Genomic DNA, 16,930 nt, shown 5'->3' with positions numbered 1-16,930 from the left:
TTTTCCTTAACAATGATTTATTTGTTATTACATGTTTAGACTTCATGAACATAAAACAATCTGCTTATATACTAATACATAGGTATTATTCATATACACTATATATACTTATATATACTTTATGTATTTATATTTATAGATACAGTTGTAATTTGTGACTCTGTAAGCCTTAAAAAATTTTAGCTGTTATTTATAATTTTTTTGAATCTTCTGAAAGTCACAAGAATGGTCCAATACATATCTTTATAATCACAACCCATTGACAATGTTTTGATACAGTATCACTTTCACCATATATCTATGTCTATCTATCATCATCTCTATGTATCTCTATCATCTCTATTACCCCTATATCATCAGCTGTTCATATCCAATGTTTTGCTACAGTATCACTTTTATCATATATCTCTGTCTATTTCTATCTCTGTTATCATCTCTATGTATCTCCATCTTCATCTCCATATCTCTTTCTCTCTATATCATCTCTATCATCCCTATATCATCAGCTGTCCATATCTGTGGGCTCTACTTCCATGGATTCAACCAGCTATAGATTGAAAATATTTTTTAAAAAGATTACCTCTGTTCTAAAAATTTACAGACTTTCTTTTCTTGTCATTATTCTCTAAATAATAAAGTATAACAACTATTTTAATAACATTTACATTGTATAGGGTATTATAAATAACCTAGGGAAGATATAAAATATGCAGGATGGTATACATAGGTTATATGCCAATACTACATTTGTTTTTTTTTCCCTCAAAGAAATCTTTTATTTAATGAGTATAAATTTCATAAGTACAACTTTAGGAATATAGTAATTCTTCCCACCATATCCGCCCTCCCACCCCACCACTCATCCCTCTCACATTCCCAGTCCCATTCTCCATTAAGATTCATTTTCAATTAACTTTATATACAGAAGACCAACTCTAGAGTAAGTAAAGATTTCAACAATTTGCACGTGCACACACACACACACAAGTTTTACGGTTAATTCTCATAATACAATTCGTTGAGGACAGAAGTCTTGCATGGAAAGTTAGTGCAGAGTGACATCTGTTGTTAATTTAACAATTAACACTCTTATGTATGATGTCAGTGATCACCTGAGGCTCTTGACATGAGCATCCAAGGCTATGGAAGCCTTTTGAGTCCACAATCTCCATCAGTATTTAGACAGGGCCATAAGCAAAGTGGGAGTTTCTCTTCCCTTCAGAGAAAAGTACATCCTTCTTTAATGGCTCCTTCTTTCCACTGTGGTCTCACAGAGATCCTTCATGTAGGACTTTTTTTTTTTTTTGCCACAATGTCTTGGCTTTTCATGCCTAAAATGCTCTCATGGGCTTTTCAGCCAGACCAGAATGCCTTAAGGGCTGATTCTGAGGTCAGAGTGCCATTTAAAGCAGTTGTCATTCTATGAGTCCGCTGACTACACTGTTTCATATAATAGACTTGAGCATCCTGATTTGGTATCTGTGAGAGATATGGAACCAATTTCCCATAGATACCAAGGGAAGGAGTTATATGCTTTTTAGATGAGCATTTGAATTAGTTGTGGAGTCATTTCCCCCATAACTACATTACCACAAGTTTCTTAAGAACAAGGGTATTTCTGCCTATATAAAAGCCACACAATTATTACCTTTAGGAAATTTAACACTGGCATAATGGTATTTACCGATATATGGTCCATATTCAAGTATCTGTAGGTTTTCTAGTAATGTCCCAACAGCTTTTTGTTTGCTTGTTTGTCTTTTATCTTTTAGGTCTGAAATCCAATCTAGGATCATGTATTACATTTTATTTTCTTTTACTTTCTTTCTTTCCTTTTTTTTTTTTTGACAGGCAGAGTTAGACAGTGAGGCAGAGAGACAGAAAGGTCTTCCTTCCATTGGTTCACTGCCCGAATGGCCACTAAGGTTGGTGCTGCACCAGTCCAAAGCCAGGAGCCAGGTGCTTCCTCCTGGTCTCCCATGCAGGTGCAGGGCCCAAGCACTCGGGCCATCCTCCACTGCCTTTCCGGGCCACAGCAGAGAGTTGGACTGGAAGAGGAGCAACCGGGACAGAATCTGGCGCCCCAACCAGGACTAGAACCCGGGGTGCCGGTGCTGCAGGCGGAGGATTAGCCTAGTGAGCCACGGCTCTGGTCCTAATTTTCTTCTCAGTCATATTTCATTCAAGAATACCCTCCTATGGTTTTCTTTTTTTCTCTCACCCTTTCTCACTCTCACTCTGTTGTTCCATCCTTCTCCTCTCCCTCTTCTACTTTTGTTACCTTACAACAATTTGTGGCCTTTGTTTTTTCTAACATTGACATTTTAAATAATACAGGTTTGGGCTAGTCTGATTGTTTCCTTATGATTAAGGTTAACTATTTGGGCAAGAACATTACACAGGTACCTAGTGCTCTTAATTGAACATCTACTACATGCTAGGTACACAATACACACTTAACTTTCATGTCAGTTCTGATTCATATCAGACCTGTTTGTGCAGGCTTTTGGGAACAGATACAACTGGGGAGCTCAATGAGTCAGGTGTTCCATTTCACTTTATATTTTTATTACAAGAGATTTAATTCACTTCTGGTATGGAATTTGATGTATGTGTGTTTCTGTTTGCTTTAGCTTTTTTATTTAAGCAGCACCCAGTATCCTTTCAAAATGCATTCCAGAGGACTTGTGTAGGAAAGTCTGCCTTTCAGGCCAGCATTTTGGCATGGTAGGTAAAGTCTGGCTTTCAATAAAACAAAATCTTCTCAATCACCTTTTGCCTAGCGCAATAATCCTATTTTAAGCCCAGAGCTTTCCCCCAGTGCGGTAGAAGCAGCCATAACTTTTGGCATGTCATTTTAATGAGAACCATTTATTAGATCTTTGTCATATTTTATTTAAGCCCTTGATATCTGAAGTTGGATAAGATTGTGTAAGAAAATAAAGCATTTCTTTCTTTCCCTACTCTGTTGGGATATGATCTATGTACAGAAAACTGTGCATATTGAATGGGTGCAGTCTGAAGGGTTGAAAAATAAGTATTTCAGTGGAATGGTTCGTGCCTGCTAATTTGCTAGTTTTCCTTTCTGCCTCAATGAGAGGCTGCTATGTTCTCCCCTTGAATACCATTATAATTATTGTGTTACAGTGCCTATTTACAAAGTGCTTAAAGATAACTACAGTTAATTAAATCTGCAACACTGCTCTCTTAAGCTATAGATGTTTTTGTAAAAACTGGACACCTCTACTTTGATGTCTATCTGTCAGAGTCGACCTCTCTTTCCCTGGCAAACCTGCTTCTGTGTCTGGCTCCCCTAATGCGGCCAGTGGTACTACCTTTGCTCCGCTGTCTGCCTCATTCTTCAGGAGGAATGCAGGAATCCAACTGGGCTTCCTAATTTCTCCATCTGCCCACATGGAATCTGTGGGGAGCAACCCGGACTGGACTGAGTTACTGGAATTAAGACTTATTCTATGCATCTGCTCTCCCACAATATGGCGCTGGGAGAGGAGAAAACAGCTTCTACGCAGCTGCCTCTTGCCAACTTGAGTGATGACCTCCAGGAGCTGATCCTGCTCCTGATTGGAGGAGAGCAGCGTACTCGGCGTGTGGGCAGCCGAGTTGGGATTGGCGGAGGAGGACTATAAAGGAGGAGAGAGACAACATGCACCAGGAACATCTAAGGGGAACACCTGTGCAGCCCCCGAGAGAGCCGGCCGGCGGTGTGCTGCTCCCCCGCGGAAGTGGGGAATGTGGCAGGGGGAACCGCCCTTCCACGGAGGTGGAAGGGTCGGTAGCCAACCCGGGAAGAACCAGCAGCAAACCCGGGAAGGGCTGAGCAGACAAAAGAACAGCGCAGGGTCCTGTGTCGTTCCTCCACGAAGACGGGGAGCGACAGAATCCATCACCAGGTTTCACCAATTCTGCCTCCTGAATGTCTCGTATCTGGTTCCTTCTCTCCATGCACAGTTTTGCTCTACTGTCCTGGTTCAAACATTATCTTTCACCTGCACCATTACTATGTCCTTCTTCCTGGACTCCCCACATCCTCTTGCTATCCCTGCCAACTGTTCTGCACAGTGTAGAGAGAGTGGCATTCAAACATGTACAGCTGATTGTGCCATTTCCCTGCCCTGTCAATGGCTTTGCATTGATCTTAGGAAAGAATTCAAAATCCTTGACAAGACTTGTAAGGCCCTGTGCGAGGCAGCCTCTCCCTGTGTCTTCAGAACCATCTCTAGTCACTCTCTGCATCTTTCCTCTCAACTCAGCTCCAGGATGCACTGTGTTCTTGCCACTGCAGGGCTTTTGCACATGTTGGTGTCAGTCGTGGTTCTGAATGTTTCTGCACCCCTGGTCCTCAAACTCACATGCATTCCTGCTTCCTTCCTTCAGTTACTTCATGTCTCTGCTGAAATGTCACTTCTTCATGGAAACTTTTCCTGATCCTGTGACTATCATGCCTGCCAGTCATACTGCTACTGAACATCTTCTTGTTCCTCTTCTGTATCATGATATAAGCTGTAGAGGCAGGAATCATGTCTACCTGGTTCATTACCATAGGATGAAACTATCACAACACCTGCTCCCTGATCTATGCCCAGCAAGTATTTGTTGAATGAATACATGAATAGATGAATGAACAAATGAATGGATCAGAGAATTTTGGGAGGTAGGAGGTATTGGTAACTAAGACTTGGGAAAGGCTTTGTTTATTGGGCCTGGGAGTGTCAATCATCTCTGCTATGCAAATGAGCCAAGCACTACCAGAGACATCCCACAGACTGGGAACAGGGATTTTCTAGAACATTTAACTACAGGCAGTAGCCTTGAAAGAGGAAGAGAATGTTTGTTGGTGATGAGATCTAATGCATTATTAATGATAGCTTAAGTCCCTCAACACTCTTGGCATTATAATTCAGGCCTAAAGTTAGCATGCATGGCAAAACTGATGAGTTCAGCTTTGAAAACCAATCCCTGTCATTCTTAAAGAATTATACACACAGTTTACTATGCATGACATTAACATTTGAGGTGTTCTGAGTAAGATGTCTTACTACTTCTTTTCACAAACCCCTGTTTGTCTGTGGTTTATAGGCTTATAATAAAAACACCACCGTTAAAAACCTACATGGATTTTGGATGAGCAAAGTAGATATCCTACTTCAAAACTGATTTGGGGGAAGAGTGAAGAAACGGATGCCAGTGGGAGGGGCAGAAGGAGTGATTTTAGGTCATATAGTATAGGGACCGCGTAAACTCAAGTGAGAAACACGTTCAGTGGTTGTAGACTTTGTAATCCATATTTTAATAAAATGCATCACTACCATAACCCTATCAAACCCATAATTTCTTTTTTTTATTTTTTATTTTTTTTATTTAATGAGCATAAATTTCCAAAGTACAGCTTATGGACCACAATAGCCTCCTCCCCCCTGTATCTTCCCTCCCACCCACAACGCTCCCCTCTCCCACTCCCTCTCCCTTTCCCCTTCACATCATGATTAATTTTCAATTATCTTTATATACAGAAGATCAATTTAGCGTATGTTAAGTAAAGATTTCCACATTTTGCTCCCACACAGAAACACAAAGTGTAAAATACTATTTGAGTACTAGTTATAGCATTAATTAAACACCTAAGAGTAATTGTGCATCAATTACAGAGTTCAACCAATAGTTTTTTTTTATTTTATTTTTTTTTTTATTTTTTTGACAGGCAGAGTGGACAGTGAGAGAGAGAGACAGAGAGAAAGGTCTTCCTTTGCCGTTGGTTCACCCTCCAATGGCTGCCGCGGCCGGCGCACCGCGCTGATCCGATGGCAGGAGCCAGGAGCCAGGTGCTTTTCCTGGTCTCCCATGGGGTGCAGGGCCCAAGCACCTGGGCCATCCTCCACTGCACTCCCTGGCCACAGCAGAGGGCTGGCCTGGAAGAGGGGCAACCGGGACAGAATCCGGCGCCCCGACCGGGACTAGAACCCGGTGAGCCGGCGCCGCTAGGCAGAGGATTAGCCTAGTGAGCCGCGGCGCCGGCCTAGAGTTCAACCAATAGTTTTAAGTAGAATATAAAATGCATCTTTTGTATTGTTGTGGCTTCCCCCCCCCCTCCCTCCCGTGGTCCTCCCCTCACCCTCTCCCTCTCCCATCCTGCCCTTCATCACGTTTCATTTTCAATTACCTTCATATATTGAAGATCAACTTAGTATATACTAAGCAGGGATTTCAACAGGTTGCACTCACACAACCGAACCAGGTATAGGGTATTGTTCGACTAGAGTGTTGTTTTTGAGTTTCATAGTTAAACATAATAAGGACAGAGATCCTGTGTGGGGAGCATGAACCCAGTAACTCCCGTTGTTGATTTAACAATTGGCACTCTTATTTATGATGTCAGCAATCACCCGAGACTCTTGCTATGAGCTGTCTAGGCTATGGAAGTCCCTTGAGTTCAGCAACTCTGAATTTGTTTAGTCAAGGCCATATCACAGTGGAGGTTCCTTCCTCCCTTCAGAGAAAGGTGCCTCTCTCCTTGATGGCCTGATCCTTCTGCTGGGGTGTTGTTCACCAGGATCCTTCATTTAGATTGTTTTTTTGCCACCGTGTCATGGCTTTCCATGCCTGCTTGACTTTCATGGACCTTTTAGTCAGATCCGAATGTCCCAAGGGTTGATTCTGAGGCAGGAGTGCTGTTTTGAGCATTTGCCATTCTATGAGTCTGCTGTGTGTTCTGCTTCCCCCGCAGGATCGATCATTCTCTCCCTTTTGATTCTATCTTTCATTATTTGCTTACACTGGTCTTATTTGTGTAATCTCTTCGACACTTACCCTATCTTTTGGATCAGTTGTGTATTTATATTTGTCTCTTTACCAAGTGTGCTGGCATTGGTACCTGCCTCCTTGGTAAGGTTGAGTTGAAATCCCCTGGCACATTTCCAGTTCCACCATTGGAGGTAGGTCTGAGTGAGTATGTGCCGTCCTATATATCTCCTCCCTCTCTTATTCCCACTCCCATGTTCCACAGAGATCAATTTTATGTTAATTTTTAAACGCTTAAGAATGGTTGTGCATTGATTGCAGAGTTCAACCAGTGGTCTTGTGTAGAGCAAATCGAGCAACAACAACAACAACAAAAATACTAAAGGAACAAAATAGTAAGTTGTTCCTCAATAGTCTAGCCAAGGGCTGCTCATGTCATTGTCTCTCATAGTGTCCATTTCACTTCAATGCAAACCCATAATTTCACAAACAAAATATTTAAAAAGTATTCAAAAAGCAAAATAAAACAAGCTAGTTAGCAGAAATATAGTACATATGGCTAAAAAAGACCAGACTTGTGAAGGGGACAATCAAATGATGGATTTACAGGAGAGTGAAACATTCCACCCTGAATGTGTTTCTTTGGCTTATTTTGAATTGCCTATCCAGAGAGATTTGACCCATGCAGACAGATGAAGGGCTCTGAAACACTGTCCTTTTGTGAAAGAGAAATTTATGTGTTTCTGTGTTAGTAAAGTAGCTGTAGATGTGGGCACAGGCTTTTCTATCTGATGCTAACTCTCCGTATTCTCCCCTCCAGTCTTTCCACAGGAAGAATAGATTTGTGGGTTGACACCAGGCTCAGGTAGAGATGCCCACAGGTGGCTGTTTACCTGGGAGACTTTGTTGCAGCTCCTCCCCAAATCTCCCATGGCCTCTGCCACCTCTGTGCTCCCTGGAAGCCCAAGCCCCTGTCCTTTAAGCTCTGAATGAGGGCCAGCCACCTTGCCCCACCTTGAGTCTTGCACACCCATTCCTTAGACATGTAAAACTGTTATCTCTTCTTTTTCCTCTTATCTATTGTCAGTTTATATTACAGACTAAAATTATTGAAACTCCAGGGGAGAAAGATTAAATTTAAAACTTCCCTATACTTCCCTGAGCACATGATTGTTCATATAAGACATCTTTCTTTGCTTTTATCCACATTTCCACATATTTCTACAGCACTTTACACTCCATATGTGCATTTACACATACTACATTAATTTCCATATAAGCCCTACCTACATGGTAAACAGTAACTTTTTCCCCATTTCATAGGTGTAGATACTATGGTTTGAAGAGCTTAAGTAACTGGAATTTAGCTATATTTGCTTCTCTTTAGAGATCAAAGCAACATAGAATCTATATAGCTGTGAACTGAGACAGACTGAGTATCACTGATGGGTCTGGGGTGGGTCTCTGGGCCTAAATTGATAGTGAAGCTGAGTGATCCGTCACCAACTAGAGACTAGAGATTGCTCAGGTTCCCTGTTCTTTACAACTGTCCATCACTGTTGTATGCCATCAAATTCATCTCCTGCAGGGAAGTCCCATGTCACCTGACTGATGAACCCTGACCTGTGCTCAGTTTCTATTAGCAATCAATCAGGACGGAGTTCTTCCTGCCCCTGCAGCTGGCATTGCAGACCAGAGCCTGGGTGGGGACTTTCTGTAGACAGCCTCTCTCTTTGCTCCTTTAGAGCTCATTCTCCACTGAAGGTGAGGTCTCTCCATTTGCAAACTGTTTTAAAAAAAGTCTATTTATCCTAACTCCTTTTCTAGTAAATTCTGTCTACATTGCTAACATTTATGGAGAGGTCCCTAAGTGCCAGGTACTATTCCAGCAATGAGAAAAGGTCCACGGGCTTACATTTAGTGAAGACACTGTTGGGACTCAGTGAAGGACCTGGACTCTAACCCCAGTGCTCTTTCTGCCTGTCGAAGTCACATCACGGAGCCTGGAGAAGGCAGGCACTGCACATTGAAACTCATAGAATTCTACCCCAAAAGGAACAATGCTCACTGTGTGCATGCTAAATGTAGGCAAATAAGTTGTGTGCTATATACATGGTTTATTGTGTCAAGCAAGCATGTTTTCATTTTTAGGGGCAGCAGAAGACACAGACTGACTTTGTCTCACAGGAGAACTATCAGTCTCATTCCGCCTTCCAAAATGGGCTCGGGGCTGGTCAACTCTATCATTGAATAAGAGGGGACTAGCGCAGAAGAACCTTAACTACCAGCTCCTGAGTAGCCAAATGCTTGTGCTATCCTCTGCTTTTAGAGGACAGGCAAGGGAATCCAGGATGTTCTCTGGGGACAACTTTTGATCTAGCAGTTGAGACATTTGCATTCCAGACAGAAGCGCCTGGGTCTGATGCTCACCCCTAGCTCTGAACTCCAGTTTTCTGTCAGTGTGGACTCTGGGAAACAGTGGTGATGGCTGTCACTCCTGTGGGAGACCTGGACAGAGTTCTCAGCTCCTTGGCTTTGGCTTGGCCCAGCCCTAGTTGTTGCAGGCATTTGGGGGAGTGAAACAGTGGATGGAAGCACTCTCGCTGTGTCTCTATCTCTAGGTCTCTCCAGTAAATAAAGAAATACACAAAATTTTTATGAGGATGCTCTCTGGGATTTGGTAAAAAGAAACCATTGCTACTGCATATGCTAAGTGCCATGAGGTCTGTAGGCTCTGCAGTCAGGCTCTCTGGGTGTGCATCCTCTGGGCATTCTCACCTCTCACTAGCTGGCTTTGGCTTTGAGCATTGATTAGACCTCTAAGGGTCTAGTCCTCTTATCTGTTAAGGAGTGGTGGCAATAATCCTTACCCCATAGCATTGATACAAGGGTTAAATCATGCATTTAAAACACTGAGTAGCACTTAATCAAATTAATCTGTCTGTTGTTATCCCAGTATCCTACACTTTTTCATGCTCAGGGCTATACAACGAGAATTCAAACACAGAGCAGAATGGAAAACTTAGTAGGTACTGCTGTCTATTTGTCATCAAATAGACTTTCTGTGATACTTGCTTTCCTTTCCTTCTCAACAGCAGCTTCAACAGTAGGCAAATTAGTTGATGTAGACACTTCATTCCATGAAATTCTAATTCATTGTGATTTCTCTCTAATGAGGAGAATTAGGATTTCCTCCCTATGTCATGTTGGCAAAATCTACATTTTTCTTGGCTCATTCTATCATATCTATTTACACCCAAAAACACACACAAAGTTGTTACAAAAAAAAGATTCTCAAACCTGAAGTGTGGAAAGAGCTCTCAAGAGTTAGCCAGTCCATTCAAGGTTGGCTAATCCTCAGAGCCACTCAACTTCTTTAGGATTCTAGTGCAGGCATTTGGTTTAATTGCTAAGACACTGCTTGAGATGCCAGTGTGCCAGATCAGAGTGCTTGGGTTCAGTTCCTAACCCCAGCTTCCTGAAACTGTGCACCCTGGAAGGCAGCAGTGATGTCTTATGGAATTGATTCCTGTCACTGCCCCCTACATGGAAATCTGGATTGAGTTTCCTGCTCCTGCCTTGAGCTTGGTTCAGTTCTAGCTGTTGAAGTCATTTGGGGGAAGAACCAGCAGATGGGATCTCTCTATCTCTCTATCTCTCTGTGTCTCCTTATTTTTGTCTGTCTGCCTATTGAATTAATAAATAATGGCTGGCACTGTGGCTTACTTGGTTAATCCTCTGCCTGCAGTGCCGGCATCCCATATGGGTGCTGGGTTCTAGTCCTAGTTGCTCCTCTTCCAGTCCAGCTCTCTGCTGTGGCCCGGGAAGGCAGTGGAGGATGGCCCAAGTGCTTGGGCCCTGCACCTGCATGGGAGACCAGGAAGAGGCTCCTGGCTCCTGGCTTTGGATCAGTGCAGCACGCCGGCCATAGTGGCCACTTGGGAGTGAACCAATGGAAGGAAGACCTTTCTCTCTGTCTCTCTCTCTCTCACTGTCTAACTCTATCTGTCAAATAAACAAAAATAAATAAATAAAATTTTTTAGAAGTAGGATTCTCTTTCCCCTGCCCTCAAGATTCTCATCCAGTTGGGTGAAGTTGGGGCTAAGGAATCCCTGTTTTTGAAAAGCTCCATCCAGGTCTGGGGGCCAGCACTGAGACACAGCAGGTTAAAGCCTTGGCTGGAAGTTCTGGCATCCCATATGGGCGCTGGTTCTAGTCCCGGCTGTTCCTCTTCCAATCCAGCTCTCTGCTATGGCCTGGGAAAGCAGTAGAAGATGGCCCAAGTCCTTGGGCCCCTGTGCCTGCATTGGAGACCTGGAAGAAGCTCCTGGCTCCTGGCTTCAGATTGGTGCAGCTCTGGCCAATGCAGCCAACTGGGGAGTGAACCAGCAGATGGAAGACCTCTCTTTCTCTCTGCCTCTTTTTCTCTCTCTGAGTAACTCTTTCAAATAAATAAATAAATCCTTTAAAAAAGTTGCCTATCTATGAGACATTTCATTCTGAGACTTGGGAGTATAGGTTAATGAAAACCTCGAGTAGATTTTTGATTATGCAGCTCTTTCTTACTTAAGTAATTTATTGATGAACATTTTGTTCCTCTGAGCAGGGCACTGTCTCTTTCTGCTGTGATTTTGCATCTTTGAAGCTCAGACCTAAAGAGAGCTGTAGAGACACAACCTGTGGCACTTCTGCAGCTCTGTAAGTGGTCAGTCCTGCTGCTGTGGGGATTTGGCCCACAGCACAACAAACTACAGGATGTGAACAACATTGTGCCTTCACAACTGTGGGTTTGCTTTGAGGGAAGACAGAGGGCAAACTTAATGGGGATTGTCATTGGTGGGACATTGTAGTGTAGAGGTTATAGACATGGACATGTAATGGAAAGCACAGAACAATCCCATGCCATGGAGCAACTTGGCTGGGCTGGGATAAGGGGACTGGGGCCGGGGTGGCAGAGGATGAAACTAGAAAGGCAGATTGCTGGTGGTTAGGTCCTGAAAGTCTTGGGGTCCCTGGACTTTGTCCTGAGACTGATGGACACCCAATGAATTTTTTTTTTCATTTAGCCAGGGAGCAACATGGTCAAATTTTCATTTTATGATTACTCTGCGACTGGGGCAACATTTGTAGGACTTCAGCAGTCAGGAGGATACCTGGGGTGCTTGTTGGAAGGTCCTGCTTCCATAAATCTGGGGTGGGCTCTGAAATTCTGCATTCTGTAAAAGACCCGACAATGCCATGCTGCTAGGGGTTGGGTAATCGTCTGATTACCACGTGCAATCAAGGAAGACTTGAAGCCAAATGCTTCTTCAACTGCAGGGACATCGGAACTACTTGGAGAGGTGGTTAAACCCAGATGCTGGGACTCACTCGCCACCTGACTGGGACCCTGACAAGTTCCCAGGGGCTGCTGGTGTGCCTGGTCTGGGGACCACATGGAAAATCAGTTTCGGAGGAGAAGACTTAAGAAGAGGAGCCTGGTCAGGAAGTGGATGCAGGAGCCCTGAATTGACAGATTGGGGGCCTGACCTAGGCCATGCCATTGATAATGGAAAACAGAGGGAAGATTTCAGCGCCAGGTCATGTCAACAGGACTTCGTGGCTGACTGATGTCCAGGAGGAGGAGGACTGAAGAGTGTCCCAGGACTTGGGCCTGAGTGACGGGGGAGTGGGGGTCTCACCCACCAAGATGGTGGGATGCAGCAGGAGGTGCAAGTTTGGTTGGGCCATGATGCTGGATTTGCTGCAGATGGTCTGCATGGGTGGAGAAGACTGGCATTCAGGGGAGAAGGTGCATGGTTAGAGGAATGTCTGCATCTGGCCCCCAACTGCCGAGTGCCGTTCACCAAGTGACTCCATGGGCTTCAGTCTCTCTAACCACGAGATGAGGCTGCTTGGTCTTTTCCCCTCCAAGGGGTCAGGGCAAGGATAGCAATAATGCATGGAAGGCATTTTAAACCCATACAAAGAAAAGAATGTCTAACTACAGGGCTTAAGATTCTGTCTTTTCGGGCCGGTGCCGCGGCTCACTAGGCTAATCCTCCGCCTAGCGGCGCCGGCACACCGGGTTCTAGTCCCGGTTGGGGTGCCGGATTCTGTCCCGGTTGCCCCTCTTCCAGGCCAGCTCTCTGCTGTGGTCAGGGAGTGCAGTGGAGGATGGCCCAGGTGCTTGGGCCCTGCACCCCATGGGAGACCAGGAAAAGCACCTGGCACCTGGCTCCTGCCATCGGATCAGCGCAGTGCGCCGGCCGCGGCAGCCATTGGAGGGTGAACCAACTGCAAAGGAAGACCTTTCTCTCTGTCTCTCTCTCTCACTCTCCACTCTGCCTGTCTCTCTCTCTCACTCTCCACTCTGCCTGTCAAAAAAAAAAAAAAAGATTCTGTCTTTTCCTCCCAAATGTCCAACATTATATGACACCATGCCCTCTATATCCCAGGAAGTCAAATCAGAGTCAGATCCACAGGGACCCGAGTCATCTCACTTCATTCTCCTTCCACACTTTAGTGGTTCATTTGATGAAGTTTTAAAAACATTTGAAAAAAACTTTGCTGAAAAAAATTATATGACTCACCTAGACGTCTGTTCAGTATTTTCTCTGGCAGTGTGGTTAGAAGGTCATAGTCACCATCCATTGAGACGCTTTGAAGGATTTTCTCAGCTTTATGGTCTCTCAATTTTTGATTGCTAATTCTTGCCTCCTTATGAAGACTTTTCTTTAACTCCATTTGGGTCTGAAATGATCAGCTATAAATGGTTAGTGTTTTCCCCAGGATACCTTCACCAGAACAGAGAAACTTATCAGCCACCTTGCAAGTTGTGTGCTCATTGGTGGACACCTGCACTCCCTAAGCAGAAGGTGTTTCTCATTTTCCTATTTGAAGATGTGGAGTTTTCTTTATTTTCCGTCTTGCTAGGGGAAATTTGACTATGCTTACAGTCTCAAAAGGCTATAGCTTAGTTAAGATGAGGGCACGTGCAGAAATGCTTCTCTGTAGATTGAGACATTTGGGATCACAGAGCACAATGGCTGTAGACTCATTCCCAAGGGGAAGAATTTAGAATACTTCAGTTATAGGATATTATGGTAAAGGGTTTGGTTACAAGAGGTCTTCTATGGCCTGAATGTGTACACCAAAATTCATGTGTTGAAACTTTATCTCCTAGTTGTCATGTTGATGGTATTTGGAGATGAGACCTTTTAATTTCCACCTATAAGAGAAAATATGTGGTGTTTGTCTTTCTGTGTCTGCCTTATTTCAGTTAGTATAATGATCTCCAATTCTATCAGTGCTGTTGCAACTGTTAGGATTTTATTCTTTCTTATGGTGCAATAATATTCCATTGTGTAGATACATCACATTTTCTTTACCCATGGATGGAAATCTAGATTGATTGCATATCTTGGCTACTGTGAAGAGAACTACAATAAACATGGGAATGCAGGTATCTCTTCCATAGGCTGATTTCATTTCCTTTGGATATATTCTCAAAAGTGGGATAGCTGAGTCATATGGTAGATCTTTAGTTTTCTGAGGAATCTCTGTATTGTTTTCTTATTGGCTATACTGATTTGCATTCCCACCAATAGTGTATTAGGGTTCTCTTTTTGGAGGTTGGGGTATTTATTCATGAGCACTCCACCCTCGTAATGGAGTAAGGCCATTCTGGCAGGAGTGGGTTTGTTATACCAAGGCTAGGTCATCATCAAAGCAAGTCTGGCCTCCTTTGCTGTCTCTTGCTTCTGCCCTCTTACTGTCCTGAATACACTCTTGCTATGTGATGCTTTCCACACTGTCATGACATGGCAAGAAGGCCCTCCTTGCCAGATGGTCCCACTTCGACACTGACTTTCCCAGCCTCCAGAACTGTGAAAAATACCTTGCCTTTCATTGTAAAGCACCCGGTCTGTGGTTTTATGTTAATGGCACCAAAAACAAAAACAACAGAAGCAGACTATGGCAAGGTCTTTCTTGGACAATGATTCTGTGGCACCGGTTAGAGGGCCCTGATTTTCAGAATAAGCCCACATCACTCTCCCACATGCCACTTATTGAACTAAGAAAAATGATCTAGTTCTATTTTCCTGCTAGAGCCGGAATGTCACAGGAGCAACCTGTTCTCAAAAGGGAGACTTGGGGCCCAGATACATTCTTGGGAAGGCAGAGAAAAGACGGAGCAGGTCAGTAATGGTAAGCTCTTCCTTTCCCAGCTTTAGTGGTGTAATCTTCAGCTCCAATGTCTGACTGTAAAATGCCAAGCAAAGACTAGATGTGTATGCTTGACTACATTCGTGTGCCAAGGCAGTGATTACGTGATGTAAATTCAGTACACAGGACATTCTTCTCATATTTACCTCTTGCCTTTTACGGTTCATTTCCAGCATTTGCATCTTATGTAAATATTGTCTTTTCCCAGAAGCATACGTTGGAGCTTGCATTTTCTTTTCCAGTTCCTGCTATGAAAGATGGTACATTAGTTAGTCTGGGGTAATTTGTTACTGTTTCTACAATCCACAACCTAAAATCCTTTTTGGAACGGAGTGAGATTCTTTTTAAAGATTTATTTATTTATTTGAAAGTCAGAGTTATGACAAGAGAGGGAGAGATGGAGAGAGAAAGAGGAGAGAGATCTTCCATCTGCTGGTTCAGAGTGAGATCTTAATCATAATTTATATAAATATCTTGCGATGACAAAAGCAGACTGTTTTGTGTCTGACAAGTCCTTTGCCTTGCTATCAGCGAATGAAGTGTCAGTTTGCTGTGTAGATAATGTAGTTTTTCAGGTTCCTGTGGAGTTTTTCACCCCTTGAATGGAAATATCTTTGTGCATTTCACTTTCACAATATATCATTTCTCCTATCAGCAGACACTTACTGCTATCTCTCCCGCAATGTATTCTGGTTTGATGTGATTTTCCTTTCTCTCCTTGCCTTTGTGCTGGCCATGAAATGAAAGGCAAGCCACAAAATGAATAAATGGAAGTTATTTTTGTGAGTGTATGTCCACAGGTCACTCTAAACCCCAGAGAATGTTGCAGCTTGGGAAGGATTTGAAGTTGAGTACTTGTGGTTCTAGTGATTGTACTTGTGATTCCTCAGTGTCTCAGGACCCCTAGCGGGCTAGTGCAGATGGGCATTGAGGGAAGCCAGAGGTGAATCCACCTTCATTTGTGTCTTGCTGTTGCCAGGAAACAGAAAGGATGTGTTGAGCGATACTCTTTGTGTTTCCCAATGGACACTGTCAGCCAATGGGAACCTCAGGGAGAAGCCCTTCTCTGTATATACGTGAGTACTATAAGCATGGCCTAAGGACCTGACATACCAGGACACTTTTGATCAAGTCAGCCAGTGGCACAACAGCACCTGGCTGCCTCCAGTGTGAACTCGGAGTGGAAAGTGTTGAAAATCAACTCCTACTTCACAGCTTCCATTTCCATGTGAGGGGAGTTCCACTCTGTGGGGCTCTACAATAGTACAGCAGGGCAAAGATCTATAGAAGACCTTTCCCAGGGTTCATTTTAGCAAGGTTGGGGTAAATAAGCAGGAAAGACTTGCAGATAAGATTTCTGTAAACTGAGAATAAATAGAAATTGAGGGTAGGAAAAAAAGGGAAGAGTCATGCTGGGTATTTCGACAGATTTGGAAACTTCTAGATCAATAGATAATTTTCCAAGTAAAATTCCTCTCTCTCTCTCTCTAGTACATCGCCCTGTTTTCACCACAAAGCACAAAAGAGCTCAGAGCTTATCAAGAGAGAAGAGCAACTGCCAGTTGGAGGTAGGCACAGGAGAGAATGAATAGCTGTGAAAAGATCTGACTCTTACTTAACAGTTTGATTTGTCTTTGAACTCTTATGTGCAGGGAGTACATGAAAAGGCAGCTCACTCCAGTCCCATGCAACCTGCCCCTGGTTAACCCCCTTCCTGTGATGGCCACAGCTTACCTTTGCTGTGTGCCTGGTCCTGGCTTCTCGCTGGCTCAGGAGCCTCTCAGAGGTAATCACTTGTGGCAGGTCAATGGGTTCCAGCTTCTACAAGTCCAACATTTAGAGCCTTCAGCATTTCCCATGCCATGAGATGATGAAATGCAAAAGCCAGACATCAAACTACCTTAACACTTTGCAAAAGCAGCATACAGAAAAGGCAGTTCCAGGAGTGCTATGGTTTTGTGTGTG

At 43.6% G+C, this 16,930-nt stretch overlaps 1 protein-coding gene across 3 annotated transcripts in view; it reads right to left on the bottom strand.

The window, feature by feature from the left end:
- Positions 1 to 16,930, bottom strand: part of CCDC198 (coiled-coil domain containing 198) — a 47,531-nt gene that overhangs the window by 14,959 nt on the left and 15,642 nt on the right. For 2 of the 3 annotated variants that reach the window (XM_008269709.4, XM_017348334.3), the window contains exons 3-5: positions 16,700 to 16,786; positions 15,112 to 15,210; positions 13,330 to 13,489 (exon numbers count right to left, since the gene is read on the bottom strand). In XM_008269709.4, the coding sequence (XP_008267931.1) occupies positions 13,330 to 13,489; positions 15,112 to 15,210; positions 16,700 to 16,786 (346 nt within the window). Of the gene's footprint in view, positions 1 to 13,329; positions 13,490 to 15,111; positions 15,214 to 16,699; positions 16,787 to 16,930 lie in introns of all 3 variants that reach the window. The other variant, XM_002718267.5, reaches the window with a different exon arrangement.

The sequence above is a fragment of the Oryctolagus cuniculus genome, chromosome 12 (genome assembly GCF_964237555.1).
Source record: "Oryctolagus cuniculus chromosome 12, mOryCun1.1, whole genome shotgun sequence".
NCBI classification, from domain to species: Eukaryota; Metazoa; Chordata; class Mammalia; order Lagomorpha; family Leporidae; genus Oryctolagus; species Oryctolagus cuniculus.
The sequence above is the reverse complement of the archived record's forward strand: the minus strand, read 5'-3'. Positions and strand labels throughout refer to the sequence as shown.